Below are 27,003 nucleotides of genomic sequence, written 5' to 3'. Positions count from 1 at the left end.
ACAAGATTACAAGTTGAGAAGTTCGTTTAAATTTATATATGAGATTCAATCACATCGTGAAACATGGTTTCACTGAAGCTACTGAATAAGAGGATGACGTGACATTTTTTCCCACGTTAATCTCCTTCATTTCTATTATTCATGACTCAATATTACTTCACTTCTTAGTGTAACTGATTCGACCGCTGTCTCATGTTTCACTTTAAAACGTGACTGTTTGGTTTTGAATTCATTTATAAAACTTGTATTTTGGCAGCTGTCTTATCATTGTAGTGTAGTTACGGTTTTTTCAGTTTATTGAAATGCATGACGCACCAGCATTGCGGATATTTCAACGTGCTCGAATATGAACAGTTTGAGCACGTTCGTCGACGCATGTGTAACAGGTGAGTCTCTGTGTCTCTTGAATCGGTTAATCAGTAGAATTAGTTTTTTTTCATGCATTGGTGACAAAATACAATATAGAATAATATATTATATCAAACTACAGCTGCGACAAATAAATCAAAATATAAATAAAATTTTTCATATGTTGATTTAACCCTTTGGCTGTAACGCGTATTAAAAGTAAAATAAAAGAATTTATTTTCTAAATTAAATAATTTAGATTGTAGAATTAATTAGATGTACGTATACGACTTTCATACATATTAATAAATATGTGAAAGCGTGTCCGCGTTTCAAAAAAAGGATCAATGCAGGTTATCATTCTTTGCAAGTTTATCTATAGCTTCACGATTTTTTAAATGGCTTTTATTCTAACTACAGTTTTATTAAGTTATTTGGAAAATGCGTATCATTTTAGATACAACTTTATCATTAAATAATATAAAGGAATCCAATTTATCACAGTTATAAGCCAAAAATTATGATTTTTGGTCATTTATGATTCATAGCTACATTTACCGATTGCCATGAACTTTTCAAAGTGCATTTAACTCTCGCATACTAAAAGTAGTTTGTATATTTACATCATTAACTAAAATAAAAAGATTTCAAAAACTGTTCTTTCCCGTTGTTGTTACGACTCAAACAAATTACACTTTTTCAAAACAGCATCTAATAAACTAATTTTTCTAATTGTTTAAACAGTTTAAATCGTTTGGCACAATTTCAGAAAAAGTTTTACTGTTTTAAAAATTCGCTTAATGTATCTATTATGTACTCGCTGTATAAATATTCGGTCAGCGCATATGAAATGTCACATTTTCAAATTATGATCATATGCACCGCTCTTAAAATGAAAACGAAACTGTGTTGACTCATTATAAAATTGCTTTTATACTGTTGCAAAATTCCTTCAAGGCTGCGGTTACAGGATACAATAGAAGCATTTTCTGGTAAACTAACATTCTGTCGAATACATCAGAATAATTGTGTAATAAGTTCATATGAATTCATACTTCACACGTTTCGGAAAATATCATGAGACTACAGAACTATGAAGCATTATGAATTATGATAAATTTTCTAATTGGATTCTGATGCCGAACATAATACTGTAATAATTGAAATATAAATCAATGCAACATAAAGTAAAAAAAAAACTTAATGGCTTTTATGTTTTGTCTCGGATGACTTCCATGCTCACTGTACAGTTTTTATTGATGGAGTTGTTATGAATGTTACCTTGATTTCTTTTCATACTTTCACTGTTACCGATGTCACATACTTTATCTTCCACTAATTGTTTTGATAATACTGCTGATGTAATTTTTTTGCGCACAAAAATTCCCTATATAAAGACCAACGATTAAAAAAAAAGCTTCCACTTATCTCCTTTAATTCCGAAGATATTCCCAAAAGAATGATTTCAGCCCTTAACTTTGAGGGCTATTTTTACTCCTTCAATGTGAACGATGACCGATAAAATAAAATACGTGCCAAATATTTTCTTGAGAACTATCTTTCACATAAGTTTCACTAAAATCGGTGTGTCCCGGTTCGATATGTTTCTTTGTCAGTAATCAACAAAACATGCAGAAATGAACTTATTACGAATTTCAGTACTATTTTTAACCGACTTCAAAAAAGGAGGAGGTTACTCAATTCGATCAGTATATTTTTTATTTTTCTATGTGTGCCCGCCGATTACGCCTGGCTGGATGAACCGATCGGAACGAAACCTTTTGCATTTGGTAGGTTCTGACTCCCCATTGGTACCATTATCAAAAAATTTTTCATTTTTTAATTGTAAAGTATTGTTATTGCAAAAAAACCGGCAACTTTTGAAATAAACTTTTCTCGATTTTAGTGCGTTTTTAATATCTTATCACGGACATGATTCTGAACAATTTTGTTCATATGCAAATTTCGCGAAAAGGTTTAGTTTTCGAGAATTAGCGAAAAATTGTTGAAAAGTTTTGAAATCAACTTTGGACGATTTTCATGTTCTTTTAATATGTTATCAGGGGCACGATTCTGAACAACTTTTTCCTTATCCGCAATTAAGGGGAAGCTTTAGTTTTCGAGTTATTAGCGAAGACTATTATTACTAATGTATTGAATTCTACGTATGCCTCCGTGTATCTGGTGGTGTATGAGTCAACATGCAGTCGATGATTTTCTACTGTTTCTACAAACACGTCTTGTCGGTCGATAAAAAGCGTGAAATAAAATAATTTTTAGAAAAAAAATACGCCGACTTCGAAATGCACTAAAAAGTATAAAATAATTTCTATTTCCTAATGAAGTAATTTCTATTTCATTCAATCATACAATTACGTAACAGATATGAATGAAACCTATTTACTCGTTAGGTAGTATATTAAATACATTTCAACCTTTTCGAAGAAGCAAAATCGCTTCTTTCTGTTTATCTTGTTTACGTATGGCTTTCTTCGTACAACTCGGCCATTGTAATCACTTTCTTTAAGTGCCCGTCGAATAGTTTGTGGGTTCGCACTTTTTCCAGTTTCCTGGTATAATTCCGACGTTAATTGCGGTGCACTTAATCGTGGATTTTCCTTAATTTTCCTTACAATAATTCTTCTATCTCTGGAATCGAGAAGGCGTGGACGTCCTTTTTGAGATTTCAATTCAATCCGATCTTCTTTTTTATATCGTGTAACAATATCTGCTACAGTACTTTTCTTCATATCCAATAAATTTGCTATTTGACGATAGCTTTTGCCTTTTTCGAAATTAAATATCATGAGTTGCCGTTTATCGAAACTTGTGTTTCTTCCTCTTCGTGGCATTTTGAATTTTTAATGTCTATTGCTCAATTTCCTTAGCTAGACTGACTAACGTAGGGCAGTAACGCCACTGTTATGTTTACATTTTAGGCGTATACCACGGATTAGATCGCTTCTTAGAAATAATCATTTATTGTGTCCGAATATTTTTGTAACGCGTAAAATAGGCATCGTTTGGTTTATCCTTCAATATGTAATAACATGTGGCAGTTACAAAATAATTTTTTATGTTTCTGTTGTCTATAATAAAGAAGTTAATATGGTAAAAAAATAGGGAATAAATATTTTAACAATTGAGGAAGATATAAAGCATTAAACATAAATTATTATAGTGTCCGAATATTAAAGTGAGTAACTGTATGTATTTTCACGGTAAAACACCACCACATCACAAAAGACTTCAATATTATTTTTAAATAATTATTTTAAATAATTATTTTTAAATAATAATAACACAGCTACTCTTTGTCTTAGACGGAACATCTTAGGTCGAAGATTATCTGAAGGTGATAGTCAGTTATGAATGGGTTTTTATCACATCCGTCAACTGTTCTACCACCAATTAATCGGATTTTCCGCCACTTCTACAGTTTGCAACATTGCAAATTGAGAAATCCGACAGTTTCCCCCAACATGTACATCCTCGAAGTTCTTCAGAGCCTTCGTGGTAACTGATTTCACGAAGACTAAACAGAACTAAAAAATTTGTCGAAGTAAACATATCTCAAACATACAGTACGTATCTGTTTGTAGCCAGTGTTTGTCACTACAGCTATAACCCATCTAGTTTACAAACCGTTGACCGTTGGAGTGTGGTGTAGCAATAATTTTCGGCAATAATTTGACTTGTGATTTATAAAGCAGAATTTCACTCAAATACACAAGTTTATTTCCTGACAACACAAAATGTAAGTAACGTTTAATACTCGATCTACGTACAGAATAAATATTATTAGCTTGCTGGAAATAGAACAGCCGATTTAAAAATATCAAAAGTCTGACGCAATTTGATAATATCACAAAATAATTTTTGGAAGACATCAATTTGAAGTTTAATGAAATGCTGAAAGTACTATGCAAACTTTCCATAAACATTTTTAATTGAAATTAACTAATTGCTAAAATGATCATCTTATCGATTACTTTATACAATATAATGTTCAATAAAATGATTATTTAGCAATCAATACTTTAAATATATTTTAACCAGTTAACTGTGATTGACGAGTATACTCGTCGTGCGTATAAAGTAGTGACCATTGGCTATTTAAATTGTAATTTTTGAGAAAAGCAAAACATATTCTTAAATTTCAAGATGTTTAGAATATTTTGAGACCATGCCAGAATAAAACAAACAAATAAAAAATATAAATAATTTGAGATGAACTCATGCGCCCCATATGTACCGGCTGAAACAGCTTACCAGTTCGCACAACGAATTTATTTATGTGCGACAACAACGTTTTTTAGATGTTAGCGTGAAAGGAAAGCAAAAGCAAAAGTCGGAAAGCTGATTTATGATAGGGTCCCTTCAGGGATGGTCTATCATATGCATTTCATTTTTATTGCGTTTTTCATCTAATAAGTATGTAATATATGTTTAAGTTAACCAAATAAATATACATTAGTAATAAAAGTGTCAATTGTATAAAATAAACCCATCTTTTTGGTCCAATATCTTACCAGCGCAACTTACTCTGTGATTGACGAGTATACTCGTCATGGCTCGATTTCGGCGCCACAATTAACTGGTTAAATAGGTATAATATAAGTGTTATTTTACGATACTTTTATAACATTAAATTGTGGTAGATTTTCGACGTTTCAATATCCTCCGCTATACGTTCTACAATGTAGCAATATGATACACGGAAAGACAGATTTTAACAACTAATTAGTTTAACAACAAAGTACTAATAAATAGATAACATAATAGATTTCGTCAAATTCGTGTTCATTTAAGTTTCAAATATACGTAATATAAGTGATATACATACTTTTATGTTATAAATTTGAATCAGATTCTGTTGTTCGAAATCGGTCACTGTTTCCTTTAACTGAAAACCAACCATTTTATATTAAGAATGTTCGTGAAAAACTCACTTTCGTTTGTCATAAGTGCTATTGTACAGTACTGTTATATCGCTAAATAGTACCTGACCTGTTTTCGAAATCGTCAATTTCAATTGCAATCTAGTATTTCTATAAATTAATAGCGTCACTCGCCCCAATAGTCCCCACTGTATCCAATGTATTCAATATTTGCTTAAATTTTAAAATGAAACAAGAATTTTATCATTATTTGTTTTGCAACATCGTGATTTTATTGACATTTAAATGAAACATTCAATGTTCACGTTTCCGGCAATATCTTTATACTATACTAGCCGTCTAACCAGGAAAAGCCATTGTTATGATACTTTCGACAGTTATCGTTTACTTACTTATTAGTCGATTATCTGAATCTTTCTTAGCATTTCATTTTCAACAAATAAATTATATGATTTCAGTTTTATGAATTAAATCCATGAATTTAGAGAACATATATGCATATTTTGGCGTATTGAATACATGACTAGTACTCTTTTTAACTGATTAAAAAGACTAAAAAAACATTAACTGGTTAAAAGTAATACTTTCATTTTTGGGAGAAGTGATTCAATAATACTGACTGCATTTTCCTATTGTTATTGTATGTACTTTCAAGTATTTAATACAATTATTTATCATTGCATAAGTAAAAACGTTTTTCGTGCATATACAGGGTGTTCGGCTACTGGTGGGCATAATTTCAGGGGGTGGTAGCTGGGGTGATTCTGAACAACTTTTTCCTTTACCAAAATGCTGGTTAAAGCTTAGTTTTTGAATTATTAATGAAAAACACTGACCAATCAGAGCGCGAGAATAGCGCGCGCTCAGATGCGAGAGCGACGGATGCAAGCGTGACGGTTGACCCTGGTCGTGAACAAACAAATCGCGCGATATCGGTAACATAGTTACCATCATCGGTAATATGTCAGCCGGTAAGTAGTTATAAAATTCACAACTATTAATAAGTATAAATTTATTAACGAAACTAATTGTATGGATGAAGCGAAAATAAAGGTAAAGATCAAGCGCAGTTTTTTTAGATAATTAAAAAAAATGACTATTTGTTTAACGACATAAAATTAAAGAATACTTGGACGCTTACCTCATGAGTGAATTTACGATGCGAAAATTCTTCATTAATTTTGAAGTATATCGTCGTATGACAAGAAACCTATTTACTCGCTAAAATCCACAAGAGCATATCAATACCCGCTCTATGGGATTGTCAAGTAAAAAGGGTGACTGTCATATTTGATGTCTTCCGTATAATAATAGTACAATTTCCGAAATCCACACTAAACAAACACACAATCACATAAGCACCACGATTGTCCAGTCCTTAGTATCGAAACGTTAAAAATATCCACCTTTTTTACACATCAATTCGTTTACGAAAGTTCCTCGCCATGTACACATTACACATTATGCGCGATGAGTAAAGAATCAGTTATTGCAAGATGTATTATTGCGATCGCACAACTCGTATTACCGACAATATTAAATTTATTTATTTATTTGTTTTGATGAGTCGGAAAATTTATTTTTATGACACGAATTACTTTTAACGAATATGCACAGATGCGTATTTGCACGGAACGTTTTACTATACAGTTTCAAAATAAACAAACATCACAAAAGAAGAGCGAAACAGTGACTCTCTCTCAACGGGAAAAAAATTCCACAATAACCTAAGAAGCTCGCTCGTCGAGAAATGTAACCTGATCAGCCTGAGGAGGGGTATAGTGGGAAGACAATACCAATGCCAGTTTTTTGTTTCTAAAATTCTGTACAAAACGTCAGTTGGTTGTCGATAATCGAACGAGAGTGCTTAGAAGAGAATGGTGCACATTTCAAACATTAAAGTAAATTAAATATTATCGGTAATAAGTGTTGTGCGATCGCAATAATACATCTTGCAATAACTGATTCTTTACTCATCGCGCATAATGTGTAATGTGTACATGGCGAGGAACTTTCGTAAACGAATTGATGTGTAAAAAAGGTGGATATTTTTAACGTTTCGATACTAAGGACTGGACAATCGTGGTGCTTATGTGATTGTGTGTTTGTTTAGTGTGAATTTCGGAAATTGTACTATTATTATACGGAAGACATCAAATATGACAGTCACCCTTTTTACTTGACAATCCCATAGAGCGGGTATTGATATGCTCTTGTGGATTTTAGCGAGTAAATAGGTTTCTTGTCATACGACGATATACTTCAAAATTAATGAAGAATTTTCGCATCGTAAATTCACTCATGAGGTAAGCGTCCAAGTATTCTTTAATTTTATGTCGTTAAACAAATAGTCATTTTTTTTAATTATCTAAAAAAACTGCGCTTTATCTTTACCTTTATTTTCGCTTAATCCATACAATTAGTTTCGTTAATAAATTTATACTTATTAATAGTTGTGAATTTTATAACTACTTACCGGCTGACATATTACCGATGATGGTAACTATGTTACCGATATCGCGCGATTTGTTTGTTCACGACCAGGGTCAACCGTCACGCTTGCATCCGTCGCTCTCGCATCTGAGCGCGCGCTATTCTCGCGCTCTGATTGGTCAGTGTTTTTCATTAATAATTCAAAAACTAAGCTTTAACCAGCATTTTGGTAAAGGAAAAAGTTGTTCAGAATCACCCCAGCTACCACCCCCTGAAATTATGCCCACCAGTAGCCGAACACCCTGTATACATCACATAAATATGGATCGGATAATATTGGTGATGCACGTGTTAACAACCAAATTAAACAAATTTTATAATAATAACATTAATCAAATTGTATGGTTTTCAAAAACATTGCCGTGATTTTCAAACGAAATAAAAATTATAATAAAAAGTCGTTATAACAATTATACATATTTATTCTTAGGTTTGTATATATTGTATATATTATACATATAGTATAGTATTGCGTTTTCTGTCATAATGTCATTAAATTGTATAATTATACATATATAATTGTTACCATAACATTTTATTACAACGTTGTTATAATATTATATAATAACAATTATAACAATTGTATAACATTACTATAAGATTATTACGTTAATATTTGAAATATTGGATTTATAAAGTTTCGTGCACGAAAAACAAGGGAAACGGATAAAGTTTGCTTCCTTCATCTCTTATCAATTTGAAATTTCTTAATACTTAATACACGTTTTATTTGTAATTACACACGTATCCCCATCCTTATACAAAGAACATATTATGAAGATTTAAATAAAAAATTATGAGCAGCCTTAGAAATACATTTTTAACGTGCTTCACTGCACAAATCTCAATGTAAATAAATCAGGTTGTATTTAATTAAAGTTATGAAATTCTTCTTATGCTTATTAAGTATATAACTGATTTGATTTCAGAAATCTGAAAATGTGGATACTGAATATCATTATTTGCCTGTTTTATCTTCAACCTTCCATCGGAGAACTTAAACAAGTACAAACGATATTTAGACATGGAAATAGAACACCTACCAATGGCACGAATGTATATCCCAATGATCCTTACGTTAATGAAACATATGAGCCAGACGGACTCGGAGCTTTGACGAACGTACGTACCATTTATACAGTGAAATACTTATTCGTATCAAAATATATCATATATGTATATAAAATTGACTGTCTAAACACCTGGCATGCAGCAACATACATGCACAGTGCCGTACTACTAATTTGTTTGCTCTATTATAACGACGCCGTACTCTAAATATAAAAAAATTTCGGAGACTGTACCAAGCAATGGGAATAGTACACCAACGTCAACGTGAACTCATCTTGCTGCATAAATCGCGTGTCAAAGCGGCAAAGCTTAGTGTTTTGGTATAGTGCATTGCAATTGCCCTTTCTTGTCTTTCTCGTGCATAGCACGAGGCGTTCCACTAACATTAATAACAATAGTTTTTCGCTAATATCACGAAAACTAGAGCTTACCGCCAATTATGCAAGAGGAAAAAGTTGTCCAGAACCACACCCCTAACAACATATTCGAAGGACATTAAAATCGTTCGAATTTGATTTCAAAAGTTAATAACAATTTTTCGCTAATATCTCGAAAACAAAAGCTTTCCGCGAACTTTGTATATGAACAAAATTGTTCAGAATCATGTACGTGATAAGATATTAAACGCGCACCAAAATCGAGAAAAGTTTATTTCGAAAGTTGCCGGTTTTTTTGCAATAACAACACTTTGCAATTAAAAAATGAAAAATGTTTTGATAAAGGTACCAATGGGGAGTTAGCACCTACCAGATGTAAAAGGTTTCGTTCCGATCGGTCCACCCAGCTAGGCGTAATCGGTGAACATACATAGGAAAAAAAAAAATATACTAATCGAATTGAGTAGCCTCCTCCTTTTTCGAAGTCGGTTAAAAATACGTGTCAAATATTTTTTCGAGGTCTATAACGTATAAAAATTTCATTAAAATCGACGTGTATCAATTTGGTGATATCCCTTGTGAGGACAACGACTTCGGCGATATACATATGTATATCAAAGTCAAGGTCGTTGGGACTAGATTCCCTTTTATTAATATTTATCCTATTATTAAATTTTGTATACGAAAATAATAAACAATATGATGGATATTAAAAAGAGGATAATGTTATGTAAAGAATACAAGTAAAAAATATAGAACAGGATTATTTGATATACAATTTCGTTTTTGAGAAAACTGAGTTTGAACATCTTACAAAATATTTGTACGAAAATTGGTATACAGCAATAGAGATGACAATTTCAATTTTTTAACTAATTTACCAATTAATAAATGTTATTAATTAATAGATTATTAAGTAGTGCCTTAGTTAATAGTGTAATATTTGTCAATGTCACACGATATTAAAATGCAAAATAAAACACATATTTTGTCTTAGTTAATAGAATGATTCACTAACGTTTAATGGAGCCATATGTTGAAGTATAATAACTGATAATGCACTTTAATAGTATTAATAGTTACATTTATGAATTCATAACATTTGTTTATTGCTAAATTAAAGAAACTTCGATATTTTTATATAGCGTAAGCAAATTTGCTTACAAACGTTTTGAAGAACTTAAAATTTTTTTAAAAATAAAGATATATAAATATTTTATTGTATACTTTTGTTTGTTTTTTTACTTAAAATTACATTCTTTCCAGTGACATTATTAATACTACGTAGGACACTCGGTATTGAGTTCTTTAGACATTAACTAATACTTTTTTCTAGTATAAATGGGATATTTATCATATTAATTAATATACTGAATCAATTAATGCATTTAAAATTAACATAACATAATTCTAATAGAAAGTATGTCCTCCATGCGTCCATCTATAAAAGACCTGATTATGTAAAACTATGTCCCTTTTGACAGAATCTTATTGTTTGATACACTCTATAAATACCAAATACTAAAGTGAATCCAATTTTTATTTCTTTTACATTCCATTATAATGCTTTGTATTGTCAAATAATTTTTGTTGAATATAGGATGGAAAAAGGTTAGCGTACAAACTTGGCCAATATTTTCGAGACAGATACGACGATTTTTTGGGGCCATTTTACTCGAAGAAGATCATTCAGTTTTACTCTAGTGAAGTAGACCGAGTTATAATGACTGGAGAACTTGTGGCAGCTGGATTATATCCTGCTGTGGGATTACAAAGGTATGGATAGAAATAGAAGCTTTGATAACTTATTCTACTCCTTTTAACACTAAAAGTATTAAACCACAAAATTACAAAATTTGTTAAGGTACATTTCATGAAATTAATATTAACTTTCATTAAGACAAAGCATTAATTAAGGTTTTCTTATTTATTTATTTGTGCTTCTACTTTATTTTTAATTTTAAATTATATGTTCATTATACATAATTATGTGTTGATACATTTAGTGTTAATACGTTCGATCTCTAGAAAGCCCATGCAGCTTAACCATGGTAAACTAACAACGTATAAAACATTCTTGAAATTGACGAACATCAGTACGTCAAAGTCACAAGAAGTATATTCAGCAGTTTTTTATTATTTTATATTTCTATTCTATTATTATTCTACCTGTATTTTATGTTGTTATAAGTGTTGTTTTATGTGTTATAAGTGTCATTTCCAAAAAACTAGACAAAATCATCAGTACTTCGCCGTAAGTTTCACATTTTATCTTTTATTCATTTTTTCATGTACTTGGATTTACATTTATACATTTTAATTTTTACTGTATCAGTTGAATATTCATCCCCAAAATGTCAAGTTTGAAGAGTGTAAATTCATTATTAGAAAAAATAAATGATATTAATGAAGAGTGTCCCGAAAATGATCAGGAAATTTTTGATATTGAAAATGACAGTGCAGAAAAACGTTAAACATGTCAAATTAGATATTGCAAAGATAACAATGTAAATATCGCATATAACTCTTTATCAGTGAACCGCACAATTATAAGTATTCTTGATTATTGTTTACTTTAACTATTCCCCACCGATTTCGATGATCTTGAAATATGTAATCAAAGTCACTATTTTAAACAACGTTTCTTTGCATATTACCTTTAGTTGTCATTCCACGCTAAATCAATCATTTTTGCACCTCATTACCTGTGATGTTGTTCTAACCAAAATATGTTGTAGACCACATGAAATTAAGGGGGGTTTAAGTCATCATTTTGCTGGTTTCGAATTTGTTAAGAAAGAACAAGGCTTCAAAGTTTGCAATTTTTGCCCATTTTGACTAAAATAGGCCTTGCCAGGTACAAAAAGTGTCATTTAGTCGTGTATCAATAGCAGAGCGTACGACTCACCTATTTGAAATGGAGATACACCGCATCGTTTTCCAGTTTATAGTGACGTCAAATTTCAAAGCTCCATCGTTTTGAAGTGCTCATTTTAAAGGAGTAGTTTCAAAGAATATGACCATTTTTTTTTAATTTAAACCTTTTACGCCCCTCATTAAAAAAAAAACTCAAAAAAAATTTGTTTAAACTTTTCAATATCTTATAACAATAGCTTATATTAATATTTTAATATTTATATTTTAATATTTTAAAATAGCCCAATGCTTTGTGAATATGACAAGAAAAAAATTTAGCGAAATCGGTTGAGTAGTTTTTAAGCAAAAAATTCGTAAGTGAAGCCTATTTCTGCAAAAATGGACAAAAATTGCAGACTTTAAAGTTTAAAGGCTTGTTATTCCTTAACAAATTCGGAACCGGTAAAATGATGACTTAACCCCCCCTTCCAATTTCACATGGACTACAACATATTTTGATTAGAACAAAATCGCAGATGGTGACGTCTAAAAGTAATCGATTTGACCTGGAATGACCCACAAGTGCAATAAGATGACGATAAACTTTTTGTAGACAAATTTTAGATACGACTAATTTAAATACGAGTATAATTTTGGTTTAACGATTTATTTTCATAAATATCTAGATATTCAATTTTAAAAATTGTCCATATATGTATAGCATATACAATATAATGATATAGTAAATGTTCGGCCGCGAACCGAAACCTATGCCGCGGCTAAGCAATTTATTGCAGGGCCCAAGCGGTCGGCACGTAGGCTACTGTCAATAGTTTTTACCTCGAAATACCGGTCACCGAGGACCCTTTTGTCTCTCAAATCCTAGCCGAACTAGTCTTACTGTAAACACGTGCGTGTCATAAATCAGCTAACAGCTGTACCTCTCTCTTTAAACAATTTAACGAACGAAAGCATAGAATTTTTCCTAACCGTTACCTTCGGAAACACGAGGGTATTTAGGCAATTCTTCGTACAACAAAAACACAGTCGAACGTTGAAGCTTACACGGTTCGGATCGAGAGTCGAAGAAGTCAATCGTGACTTAGAAGTTTCCGCGTAACGCGACGTAGCATAGCCAATGCAGGGTGGTTCGGAAATCATTCACGACGCCATTCGAGTGAGACCCTGCACTCCTCGAATGGGCCACGGTAGGGTGGTTAACGTACACACACTGTACACTGTTCGGGCGAGCCCTACACCCTCGAACAGGTCACGGTAGGGTGGTTAAACGTACACATCAGCATGATCCGAGTGAGTCCTACATTCTCAACTCGATCATCGTGAATAATCTCACGCAACGTGAATTATCACTCAAAACGAACAACGCTGAGTGAGACTCTGTTCTCCTCAAATCGAACGACATTGAGCGAGACCTTGTTCTCCTCAAAACGATTCACATTCAATACGCCACCAACACAACGTACACATACTCGTACACATTTTCACCGTAGAATCATTAACGAACACATATTTTTGTAAGGGGTTTTTTATGCCGCAAGGCTTTTTCCCCTAATTCGAATCGCTAGAGCCAATAAACGATCACGATTTTTCAGGCTCAATTGTGTTTAAACAATTTTTATTTACCCTCTTCCTCAATCGAATTCATATATTCCTTGAAACACGAAATTTCTCCATGTTGGACAGATTTCGACGATACAGTAAAGATATAATATTTGATCAGGTAAAATATAGTTCTATAATGCATGGTGACATAATGCACATCACACAACGCGTAGCAATACGTATAACGTGATAATATGAAGCAGAATACATATTAGGGTGTCCCATAAGTTTCTTTCTTTTCGCGCTATAAGTGGTTTCATCTGGCTCCGCTTGTGTACACATGCAGGCTTATCTATTAGACGTCTATGTCATTGTTTTCAGTGATCCCAGAGCTCTTTTTCAGTATGTTTCGATTGTGCCACAGTATCTTTTAAAACCTTCAATCACGCTTTTAAACATGGGCAGCGAAAGGCGACATTTACGGCATATCATGCTGCGTTGTTTTAAAAAAGGTGATAGTGTAAAAAATACTGTTAACGAGATTTGTACTGTGTACGGGGATGGTGCTATAACTGTTACAACCGTTCGCAATTGGTTTAAGCGATTTAAAGAGGGAAATTTTAGTCTCGAAGGTGAGGACCGCAGCGGTCGCCCAAAAACGACGGATACCGACCTTATCAAGGCCATGCTTGATAAAAATCTCCGATTTAGTATACGGGAGATAGTGAATGTTACTAGGATTCCCAAAACAATTGTGCATAATCACATAACCAGGATGGGTTATGTTAATCGCTGCAAAGTTTGGGTTACGCACTTACTGACTGAGACAACATATTGCATTACCGGTAAGAGAAAAGGTCTCACAATTTGATTGGGATGTTTTACCGCATCCCGCATATTCTCCAGATATCGCACTATCAGACTACTGCCTATTTTTGTCCTTAAAAAATTCTTTTCGCGATAAGCGCTTTAAATTCATCAGCGAAATAAAAGTGCACCTTAAGAATTATTTCTCATTCAAAACACAACAAATTTGGAAAGAGGGCCTAATGAGGCTTCTTGAGACCTGGAAAAAGGTAATAGAAAAAAAGGGTTCTTGAATAATAGAATAAATAATATCCTAAACAGGAAATATTGTGTATTCATTTCATATTAGAAAAAAGAAAGAAACTTATGGGACACCCTAATATAATGCGTGGGGATATAAGGCTCAACATACAATGTAGCATTTTTGAATACGATTAACAATTACAAATAGCAAAACATAAAAATGGTTGTTAGAAAATAGAGATCGACACAAGCCGTGTAGCTTTTGCCATGGCATTTCCCCTTCCTCAGGGAACTTCGCTGGGTCTAGGTCCTAAACAGCCATGCTAATGGGGGTGTCCTCAAGCCGAGACCGCGTATGCGAAGACACTCTTGTATTGGCATTTGCCGTGAAAAGTCAGTATTAAAACATTGCAGTATTTTCTAAATCGCGCCCACTATTTTATTTGGTAAATCTCACCCTTTACCATTAATATTTCTGATTACCTTACATGGTGTTAATGCAACAAAAATTTACTGTACGTGAAATATCGCGATATCTGATATTTTTAATGTGCAAAGATTTAAAATATATGCATATCCTATTAGAACATTTTATAAAACCTAATACCACAAAATTATGGTAAATCGTAAAAATAATTAAATTGTGTAGGTGGAATATTGATTTAAACTGGCAGCCCGTACCCGTATGGCCAATCCCAGCGGCGTACAATATTTATGGTGGGATATTTTGTAAAGGTTTTAAGAAAATGGTATCGAATGTAGAACAAACGGATGAAGGTGTAAAACGTTATATAAAAGAGAACAAAGATATTTATGAATACTTATCTCAACATACGGGTGCTAACATCACACAAGACAAAGTATTTAATTTACGTCAAATATTGTTTGCACAGGTAAGCAATATAATAATAACGTAATAAATAACATTGTATAATATTAACGTGTGTTGTGACAACTAGCATGGTCATTTTTCTTACGAAGAATTGCACATTTTAAATCGCCACGTAAAAAAGCATATTTCATCGTTTCTTACGGCTATTACTGTATTTAATCATTTGCCTCAAGAAAACTAATATGCATATTTCACTATTTCACCATAAAGGATAATGTATTCCTGAACTTATAACGAAAACTAATATGTACACTAAAGTGATTTTTTGTTTATTTGGTAAAAAAATATTTCTTTAATTTTTGTCATGGTACGCAGTCAATATATTCACCCTTATAAATAAGTAACATAGTATCTTTTTTAATATTCTGCAATTAAATATTAGGGATCGTTGCCAGACAAAATTTAGAATATCTTTGTTTAGCATTATTATTAGAAAGTAAATTTGAAAATCAATAATTTTTAAGAATCAAATACATTGATAGAAATCTACTTTGCAAATAATATAATTAGGCTAATAAAATCGATTTTTTAATGAAAAGATATTTCTATTGAAACCCCTTGATTAATAGTAATAAATACTATTCTCCTTCTTCATTTTTGTATGAAATTTGTTAATATTATGAGTCTTAAATTTATTAAGAACTTGTTAAATGAACCATCAATTAAATTATTAATGGAAGAGTAGCACTCTCTAAAATATTACGAAATATAATCAAATTATAACCAATCTCATTTCTCTGCATATGGAATAGAATATTAACGTGACCAAGTAATATTTAAAAAATTTAATTTCAAGTATCACCCTACTGTCATGTAATGTAAGAGATAAACGTTCCAATATCATTATTATGTTAGAAAATTAGTGAAAAGTGACAACAAAATATTGCAAAGAAAAGTGATAATAAAAAATTATAGTGAAGTGAAGCGGCTGCGATATCAGCTATTGTAGGTTGCGTATTACTTTTACGAATAGTTACTATCGAGTGAACGACCTAGTTACGAGGATCCATTTTCAATCAAACAAGTTTATTTTTAAAGAATTGGTGAGTTTAAAATTACTCACTTTAAAATTGCAGAAATTTCATTTGCTCGACTTCTGTTAATTACACATAACTAATTTTGTTCCTTACTCATAACAAACGAATAAGTAAACATTATTTGTAACTGTTCTGTTCATTATTTAACTGAGATTTAACATAAGGGCCTCTTATTAAACGTTTATCCTGTCCCGATGCATAGGTACTCGATCATAATCGCTCTCGACTATAAGGCTCGAAGCTATCGCACTCGCTTCTCGGCGCACGTAATTCTCGCGTTCTGATTGGTCCGTGTTTTTGCTTAATAATTCAAAAATGATGCTTCAAACCTCATTTTTGCAAAGGGAAATCTTGTTCAGAATCTCTACCACCCCTTTCAGGGAGTTACAGGAGTTGTGAGACACCTTGTATCACTTCAATTTTAGAAAATGAAGTATGTAAATTTAAAAGTTTCAATTTTCTAAATTTACACATCTCAAAAGTGCAGTTGTCCAATTTCTCAAATATACAAATCCCTCAAATTTTTCAAATTCCCAAACTCAAAATGTTTCTAAATTTTTAAATTTCAATATTTTTAAACTTCTGCGTTCTCAAAATCTTTTAATTGTCAAACTAAATCTCCAAAATCAAACTTCGCCGCAAAAAGTGAAATGTAATAACGAGAATAAACGTGCAGTTTTTCGTAAAACAAAAGAATCATGCTGCTAGACTGTAAAATAATCGTTGTTGTAAATTATAATTTGTAACATAAGTTTCATTAAAAACACAATACACGTGCTTATTTATATTTAAGAACATATGTGGTTAAATGATAAATATCTGTCAACTATGTAAATAATGATACTAATAACATTTCAACTACAAAGATAATTAGCAAGTCAAAAATATGTATATTTAAACTGATAACGTTGAAATAACATAGTACCTTGACATTTATTTACAGTGATGTTTAATGTTTTTTTCTTTTTTTAACGACAGCATCTTTGTTAATTATTATCATATTTAAATAGGACATATTCTTAATCATTATATTCTTCCATCATTACAAATAACTACAATTGTTTTAAAAATATTTATCATTTTCAGAGGGATATCGGCTTAGAATTACCCGAATGGACAAAGCCAGTATTTCCTGATGGTAAATTGGACGAACTTGCTGCATCTGATATTATTATTCGAAGTCGTACTACTAAATTAAAGCAACTAACAGGTGGTAAGTGGAAGTATTTTGATATATATCAAAAAATTATCCCTTTTTGATCTTCCGTTATTTTACATCCTTTTCTACAACCTTAAATCATAAATTGTAAACAAAAATTCATTTAATAAATACGTAATAAAAGCATCTGTCATAACTTTAGTGGTTTCTTAACTGATGTAGCCCTTTCACTTGTCAAAAATCATTCTGTCTCTTTAAAATAATGATATATTTCATTTAATTTAGTTACATTTGGTCAATAGCATCACGGTTGCTAATACCCCATGAGGTTAATGTTAAAGGCAAGGCAAAAAGTGGAAACAGTATACTGAAAAAATAAATGTTATTATGATTTAACGTTTGTTATTATATGTATGATATATTGGCAATTAGCATATTACTATATAAAATAATTACACTATGTAAATGTAATTTAACCCCTAATTATATTTCTGAATAGGTATATGGATCAAAGAATTGCTAAAGAATGTCGATAACTACATAAACAATTCTGATACAAGGAAAGCATTTATGTATGCTGCCCACGAGTTAAATATTGCTTACCTTCTTGCAGCTTTGGATAATTTTGATAATCAAATTCCTTATTACTGTAACAGTATTATTTTTGAATTACATGAAGAGGATAATGAGTATTATGTTCAGGTAATGTAACCACATAAATAAACAAATTAGAAACAGCTGTTTAAATGTTGCAATTGAGGTGCATATACTTTTGACGTTTTTGATAGAGACATGAAAGTATTATTTATTTGAATTACGTTAAGTTTTTTTAATTAATGCTTGTACTAATTCTAATTGATTACAATTATTATGAGCAGATATTTTATAAAAATAAAGACAACCTTCGAACGTTACAAATACCTGGATGCGATGACAAACTGTGCCCATTGGATCACTTCAGAAAATTTGTACAACCCGTAATACCTCAAGATATGATAACATTATGTGAAAGTGAAAATTAAAATTAATAAAATAATTACGAAAATAATTATTCAATAACTTTTTAGGAATATTTACAAACTCTCAAAATACAATTTAATTGTTATTAACAAAGTATGCATTAAAAGATTTGAGATAAAAAATGTAACAAAAAATTATATATATTATTTCAATTAATAATCTTTTCTGCAACTTAATGTTTTCTAAATTATTTTCATCGTCGATGTTCCTTTGAAAATTTCAAATTTAATAGTTATAATATCAATTTCAATCTAATCTAATATTTGTAATATATGTATTTAAATCTAAGAAAATAAAAAGAATAACTCTTTGTCTTCTTTTATGTTTTAAGGTAATAAATATTTTATTTTTGAATGCATTTGAAATGTACGACGAACACTTATTTCCACTGCACATCATAGCTGGTAAGAAATAACTGTTCCAAAAAATAAAAATATTTTACCACTATGAAACGTGAATATTTTTTTACATAAATCATTTGTTTAGAACATTCTAATAAATTATTAAGATTAATGACTCGGAAAATACATTTCATAAACAATTTGAAATATATATTTTCCGAAATATTGTTTTATTGACTTATAACCAAAATATGTAGTTCACAAAAGAACAAGATAATTTCGAAATCTTTGAAACTTCTTAATTGTCAAGAAAGTTCTGAATATTTTATGGGTCTTGTAATATCATATAATTTGTATAAATAAACCTCTTCCATACCAGTGAGAATAACGTAAATAAGTAATGTACATATAAATTAACAATCATAGTTAATAATAAAAATAAAATTTTATAATACAAAATGATTAGTTAAATTCATTTAATTATTTTATTTATGTACAGAAGTTCAGAAGAACAAAGCTTGCAGGTCACAAGTTTGCAATAAATATTTTCTCAAAATAAATTTGATTTTTAATTTTAAATAATCTCCGTTTTATCCTTTTCAAGTTATTCATTTCCGATTGTGTAATTAATCTTGATTGTTCGAAAAATTGTATGGCACAATTTAAACCGTCTATTGCCGTTGCCGGAGAAATATTACTTTCCGTGGATTCTTCATTATCGCTTGAATCTGTTATAAAATAAATACATATACTTACTACGTAAATTCGATTAGAAAATTAAAAATAAGTTTTACATAACAAATAGAGATATATAATGTAAAAAAAATGTATTATTAGAAACAAAATTAACAATGTTTATAATATATTCAAAATAATAAAGTGTCTATCAGCTATTTTAACGAACTACAATTACACACTTTCTATTTATATCAGTTTTTGGTTTAATTAAAAGTAAATTAATTAATTTAATTAAATTATTTTTAATTAATCTTTTTAAAAATAGAATTTGAAATTTGCACTGTTAATCCCTAATGTATAAACGTGGCTCTTTCGCGTCTACACTATAAGAATCTGTTAGGTTATCCTAGGTATTATCTGAAGCTAATTCTATAAAAAAAAATTGGATTTATTATTCATTCAATAACCGTCATCTTAATTATTCCGATGTTAATGGATTATTCTTATGATATTCAGCTATTTAGTTTTTTATTATTATCTAAGTAAAAATGTTTCTCATAAATAGATGACTAGTACAAGTCTCGATTTTTTCATCCCAAAAATATGAGTGATAATGGCGAGTTAAACATACCAGTTTCATCATCGGAAAGGTGCTGTACAACGTCAATTATTTCCTCATCTGTTAAACTTGGTAAACAATCACCATGAACCCATTCATTAATATCGTCTAATGTAATATGTTCTTGATTTCTGATTCGTTTGTACATTTCATGGATACATTCAGAAGTTACATCATCAGCGTCATCTTCATCGACTGGTACATTTAATAATTTCATCCAACAGTTGGAAATCGTGTTTTCAGAAATCTGATCCCAAGCGTCACTGATTAAATCTATCGCATTTTTAATAGATAGTGAATCCATCGCTTCTTTGTAACTCAATCCATCGGCTTGAGCATTTATTATAAATTTCAATAGATTAATCTTATATCTCCGATTCATTGCCTCAATAATACCTTGGTCAAGAGGCTGAATAAGAGAAGTTACATTCGTTGGAAAAAATATAGCTCTGATTCCACCAACAGTTAACGTACTCATTGATGCCCGTGATTTGGCATTATCTATTAATAAAATCGCTTTTTCTGGTAAACCCTGCGACCGTAAAAAATTTACTACTTCCGGTACGAAATCTTCTTTGAACCATCTCTCGAAGATGGCAGAGCTCATCCAGGCACTCGTTTGAGTTGTATACTTGGCGGGTAATAAATGTGGGGCTAAATTTCTCAACACTCGTGGTTTTTTATGTTTTCCAATTATCAGTAATGGTAATTTTAAAGAACCGTTCGCGTTACAACACGTCATTATCGTTAATCTGTCTTTTAGTTGGTCGTATCCTGGAGCTGAGTATTCAGACTTAAAAATTAACGTTTTATTTGGCATAACTTTGTAAAACAGTTCTGCTTCGTCCGCATTAAATATTTGATTCAAACTTAGTTGTTCTGCCTCTATAAAATGTAATATTTCCTCTTTGAACTCGCTTGCTGCTTCGGCAGCCGCAGATAATTGTTCGCCGGGTGTTGCTAAAAAACGAATGCCGTTTCTCCGTTTCCAATTTTGGAGCCATCCATCACTCGCTCTAAATGTTTCACTTCCACCGAATTTTTTAAAGAACTGTTGAGCTTTCACTGTCAAAGTTAATTTTATAATTAATGCAAAAACTTCAAAATTACAATGCTTGTTTGATAACTACTGTTCACATTCTAAATAAATACCCGTTAGGAATGTCCCTGTTTCACACGCATTGCTAATGAAAGGAATTCACAAATGTCAGATCCTATAAAATTGCTGATAATAAGTAACGTATAGAATACATACTGTGGCACGTTTAGCGCGCATATTTTTAGTTCCAGAAAACATGAGTATATGCAATACCGTTTATTAAAATATATTGAATTATAACTAATTAAATTATGTATCATGTTTCATACATATTCCTAATAAATAATTTGATAAGTAACTAAAATTAAAAATATTTCATACAATAAATATAATGCACAAAATGTCCTTTTATAAAGTAAACCTTTAAAAATGTAGAGCTTTTTTTCCAGAATATGTACAATATATATTTAATCAAAATTCCTTATATACAGCTCTATACTTTTCCTAATAGCAAAATGATTTTATTATCTAATTACTGTAGAACTTTTGTTACACTTTAAAATAACACCTTGCGTTTACAAGGGACATCACCAAGGTGATGTTTATGGCGGATTTTAATGAAATGTACATATGTGGTAGCTTTTCAAAAATCATTTGACACGTATTTTTTTATATCTGCGGACATGCATGTTGAGGGGGTGAAAATAGCCCTCAAAGTTCGGGGTTGAAAACACATTTTCTTTAATATCTCGGAAACTAGAGAGTGTAGGAAGGTGAATTGTTTTTTAAATTGTGTAGTTTTTAATCAGGTATTTAGTTAGTGACAAAAATTTCGGGAGAAATTATTTATTTAAATAATATATTAAAAAATTTGACTTTTTTTTCAATTTTTCACCCTAAATGCAGTTCGATTTTTTTGCAGATTTGTATACAAAAAATATGGATCAAAATAGAGGATACGTGTTTTTCGAATTTTCTGTTTATTGCAATTTAGCAATAATTATTATATATACAATTTTTTTCTACTTTTTACGGAGAAGTGAGTTGAGATCTGTTTTCGAAGAGGGTCAGCCCTTTTTATGCGATAATCTGTTACGTTTTTAACAATTAGACAATATCAGATGTTTATTGTGCCATCGGTAGCCAGGGAAGGTCCAGCGGACAGGTATAAATCCGCCGCGGTACCAGTCGTCGCTTTACGGAACATAGGCTTCTATGGCCAATTAAACTTTTAGCTGGAGGTATAAGTTCATTTATTTGACTTTTAATAATGAATTCCTTCATTGAATTTCATTAGTATGCACACTATATAGTATGATCTTCAGAAGCAAGTATTCAACTTTAGCTTTATCAATTTGTATAACATTGTCTTTTGTGAATAAATTTGTATCTAAATTCAATAAAATTAAAGGATTAGAAATTACTTGTTCTCGTTATATCTTTTTCATGAATCAAGAAGCAAAACAGTAGTTTCTGGTTCACACGGAACAAAAATATATTGGCAGGTTTTTAAGTAGAAGCTTGTTCTATTTCCTCTTAATTTGCAAAAATTGGTAAGATTTAGACATACGTCCAGTCATTAAATATAATCTCTTATTGCATTTTTATATATGTATATAAAACATATGAATTGCATCTGTTATACTTTGTGCCAGTTTAACTTTGTTTCGATTTATGTGCGCTTCCTGCTTATTAGAGTTAAATATTTTCATTAAAATATTTATAACATTAATGGCATTAACATTCATACTGGTAAAAAATAGATTTTACAAATGTTCAAAAAAGGAAACAATAATACAATTACCATATATTTATTTATACACACTTTCCGGCAACAGTATATTTCGGAATAATTTACTTACTTACTCTTTTGCGGAAAATACGACGATCAATGCAAATTTCTGAAATTTCCCACTTCCACTTTAGCAACATATAAAAAACGAAGAAACAACAGCAGCGCACTGCGCACTGCTCTTTTCAGAGATACCAAATCATTTAAACGACGAACATTTCCGTTCAAATTATTAAAAGTCAAATAAATGAACTTATACCTCCGGCTAAAAGTTTAATTGGCCATAGAAGCCTATGTTCCGTAAAGCGACGACTGGTACCGCGGCGGATTTATACCTGTCCGCTGGACCTTCCCTGGCTACCGATGGCACAATAAACATCTGATATTGTCTAATTGTTAAAAACGTAACAGATTATCGCATAAAAAGGGCTGACCCTCTTCGAAAACAGATCTCAACTCACTTCTCCGTAAAAAGTAGAAAAAAATTGTATATATAATAATTATTGCTAAATTGCAATAAACAGAAAATTCGAAAAACACGTATCCTCTATTTTGATCCATATTTTTTGTATACAAATCTGCAAAAAAATCGAACTGCATTTAGGGTGAAAAATTGAAAAAAAAGTCAAATTTTTTAATATATTATTTAAATAAATAATTTCTCCCGAAATTTTTGTCACTAACTAAATACCTGATTAAAAACTACACAATTTAAAAAACAATTCACCTTCCTACACTCTCTAGTTTCCGAGATATTAAAGAAAATGTGTTTTCAACCCCGAACTTTGAGGGCTATTTTCACCCCCTCAACATGCATGTCCGCAGATATAAAAAAATACGTGTCAAATGATTTTTGAAAAGCTACCACATATGTACATTTCATTAAAATCCGCGTGTAACACCTTGGTGATGTCCCTTGTTAGTGTATGAACTGTCATTATATTTTTTCCAACCACACACAATGCTTTCTATACTTTTGATCACAACCCACCATAATCCCATTGCGATAGAAAGAAATCACCACTTTTTCGCGAATTCTATCAAGTAATGATGCCTTTTTTAAAATATAAACAATAATTATAGGAACTAATATCTATGAATGATGTTATGATTAAAAAATGTGTGATTCTTCAAAAGTAAGTATTAATATACTTTGCTAGGTATGAACAGGGTCATTTAGTCGTACACGAAGTCTTGTCGTATTGTTTTGAGACCGGTGGTATAAAAAAACCGATCATAATAGCGAACCACACAACTCAGCTACCTGAAACGGAGGTACCCCGCGTCCTTTTCCAGCTTGTAGAAGCGTCAATTTTTGAGGCTCCATCGTTCTGAAGAGCTCATTTTAAATGAGAAGCTTCGAAGAATATAACCATATGTTTTATAAATTTTAACCCTTTACGCCCCTCATTGAGAAAAACGCAAAAAAAGAATTTGTTTAAATTTTTCAACATTTTATAACAAATTGACAAAGTTAAAAAAATACTTTAAAATAGCCCAAACCTTCACGAATAAAACAAAAAAAAGTTTAACTAAATCGGTTCAGTAGTTTCTGAGAAAAAAATTCCCAAGTGGACCCCATTTTCGCCAAAATGGGCAAAAATTGCAAACTTTGACGGCTTGTCATTCATTAACGAATTCGAAACCTGCAAAATGATCACTTAAACCCCCCCCCCCCCCCCCCCCTAATTTCACATGGACTACAACATATTTCGATTAGAGCAAAATCGGAAATGGTGACTTCCAAAAGTGATCGATTTGGCGTGGAATGATCCGTAGGTACCCCGCGTTTTTTCCAGCTTGTAGTGACGCCAGTTTTCAAGTAACCATCGTTCCGAAGGGCTCATTTTAAAAGGGAAGTTTCAAAGAATATGACAACAAACGGCGTGTAACGTTATACAATGGTTAACAAAGTAGCAAATGATCGCATAAAAAGGGCTTACCCTCTTCGAAAATAGATGTCAATACTTTGTTCTGTAAAGGACAAAATTGTATATGTAATAATTATTTCTAAATTGCAATAAGCAAAAAATTTAAAAAACACGTATCCCTATTTTGATCCATATTTTACATACATAAATCTACATAAAAATCGAACTGCATTTAGCACAAAAAATTAACTAAAAACTCCAATTTTTTAATATATTATTTAAATAAATAATTTCTTCACAATTTAAAAAATGCACCCTCTAGTTTCCGCGATATTTAATATAACGTGTTTTCAACCCCCGACTTTAAGGGCTATTTTCACCTCTTCAACGTGAATGTCAGCAGACATGAAAGCAGATATAAAAAAAACGTGTCAATTTTCAAAAAGCTACCACGTATGTAAATTTCATTAAAAACCGCATATGACACCTTAGTCATGCCCCTTGTTAATAAAATTTCTTCTATAATGAATAGAGCAAGGTCTGTTATTCAAAGTATAATTGATGGATTAGAAAGAATGAAAAACTGTTTCAAACAAAAAAAGAAGGGGCCGTCCACGTAAGATGAACCTGCATGATTAAGAAATAATTATTCGTAAAGTGAAACAGAATCCATGTATAACTACCAAACAAATTGCAACAAAACTTAAAAACAGTGGAATAGATGTATTATCTAGTACTGTGTTTGTATTAATATGTTATCATAGTATTTCATAGAAAGAAAGTTTAAAAATCATTTTATTAGAAGAGTGGAATAAGATAAAACCAATTGTAACATCTAATTTAGTAAATTCCATGCCAAGAAAGCTCAAAGCTATTGTAAAATCCAAGGGCAATCCTACAAATTATTAAAGTATGTATAAAAAATATATATAAAAAACATACTTTTATAGTTCATTTTTCATTATTCATAACTGTACGAATGCTTCCTGTGCATCTATTTCTTACATTTATCTATATTTGTTGTATATTTTTGTTAATCTTGAAGAAAATGAAATTTAGTTTTTACAAAATCTTTTTTACAATATGCAAGAAGATTTATTAATAATTTTTTTTTACTTCAAATTTATGAATGACATTTACACATAAAGTTTTATTTGAAATTAGTCGCTGTATGAATACTTTCCACATTATATGTATTGCATGCTTGTAATAAAAGCAATACAAATAAAAAAATATGATATTCGAGTAAACAGTATGAAAATGTCATAGAAACATTCTTTGATTAGTTATAGAAATCTTAATTATATATCTCTTGTAATTTTCTTGTTTAATCTTCACTCTTCTTGATTCATGTAGCACAATTCTGTGGTCTATAAATGCATCAAATTTTAAAAATGATAATAATAAAAACACAGAAGTAAACCAACATACATGTATAAATCATTCTACACTACAGATTTGTGTATTTGACATTAATTTAATTATACTTGAAAACAGTTTTCCGTTTATCCTGGAAAACAAATTTTTTGTGTCAATACTATTACTATAAAGATGCAATATGTAACAACTAACTAACTAACTTACTATGTGTAACAACTAACAATTAATATATTTTATAATATATTGTTGGAAAACTGGTATCAGATTAATTGGGTTTAACTTTAAATAGTTAATTTATTTTCTTACAAATGATCTTACACTAGCTAAGCAACGAGTAAATAAACCAGCATGGTTGAGTTACAATGGAAATCTAAGTGAAACGGGTGAAGAATCTTGAAAAAGAAACCTTCTAATAAAATTCTTATTGGTGGAAGTTATTTAACGAGGGTGGAGGAAAAGAACAGGGATTGGATAAAATATTGAAAGAAAGTGGATTTTGGGAAGTGGAAATTTATG

General features: G+C 30.9%; 1 protein-coding gene across 2 annotated transcripts; it reads left to right on the top strand.

Annotated features, from left to right (window-relative positions):
* The first annotated feature begins 247 nt into the window (after positions 1 to 247).
* On the top strand, positions 248 to 18,943 carry LOC100876254 (venom acid phosphatase Acph-1). 2 transcript variants are annotated; one of them, XM_012291858.2, is made up of 7 exons: positions 248 to 386; positions 8,672 to 8,864; positions 10,791 to 10,966; positions 15,309 to 15,552; positions 17,675 to 17,801; positions 18,247 to 18,449; positions 18,626 to 18,943. In XM_012291858.2, the coding sequence occupies exons 1-7, from the start codon at positions 307 to 309 to the stop codon at positions 18,767 to 18,769; spliced, it is 1,167 nt and encodes a 388-aa protein (XP_012147248.1). In that variant the 5' UTR covers positions 248 to 306; the 3' UTR covers positions 18,770 to 18,943. The 2 variants fall into 2 exon arrangements, with proteins under 2 accessions (XP_012147248.1, XP_076394727.1); XM_076538612.1 differs by lacking the exon at positions 248 to 386 and adding an exon at positions 3,836 to 4,105.
* Positions 18,944 to 27,003: the final 8,060 nt, after the last annotated feature.

This window comes from Megachile rotundata, chromosome 1 (genome assembly GCF_050947335.1).
Source record: "Megachile rotundata isolate GNS110a chromosome 1, iyMegRotu1, whole genome shotgun sequence".
NCBI lineage: Eukaryota > Metazoa > Arthropoda > Insecta > Hymenoptera > Megachilidae > Megachile > Megachile rotundata.
Note: the sequence above shows the minus strand (reverse complement) of the source record. Positions and strands in the feature narration are given on the sequence as shown.

Bases quoted from the DNA above. Each gene is read 5' to 3' on its own strand.
- LOC100876254 (XM_012291858.2), top strand. From the start codon at position 307: ATGACGCACCAGCATTGCGGATATTTCAACGTGCTCGAATATGAACAG. The intron at 10,967-15,308 runs GTATGGATAGAA...TAAATTGTGTAG, and splicing joins CCTGCTGTGGGATTACAAAG to GTGGAATATTGATTTAAACT. The intron at 17,802-18,246 runs GTAAGTGGAAGT...ATTTCTGAATAG, and splicing joins ATTAAAGCAACTAACAGGTG to GTATATGGATCAAAGAATTG.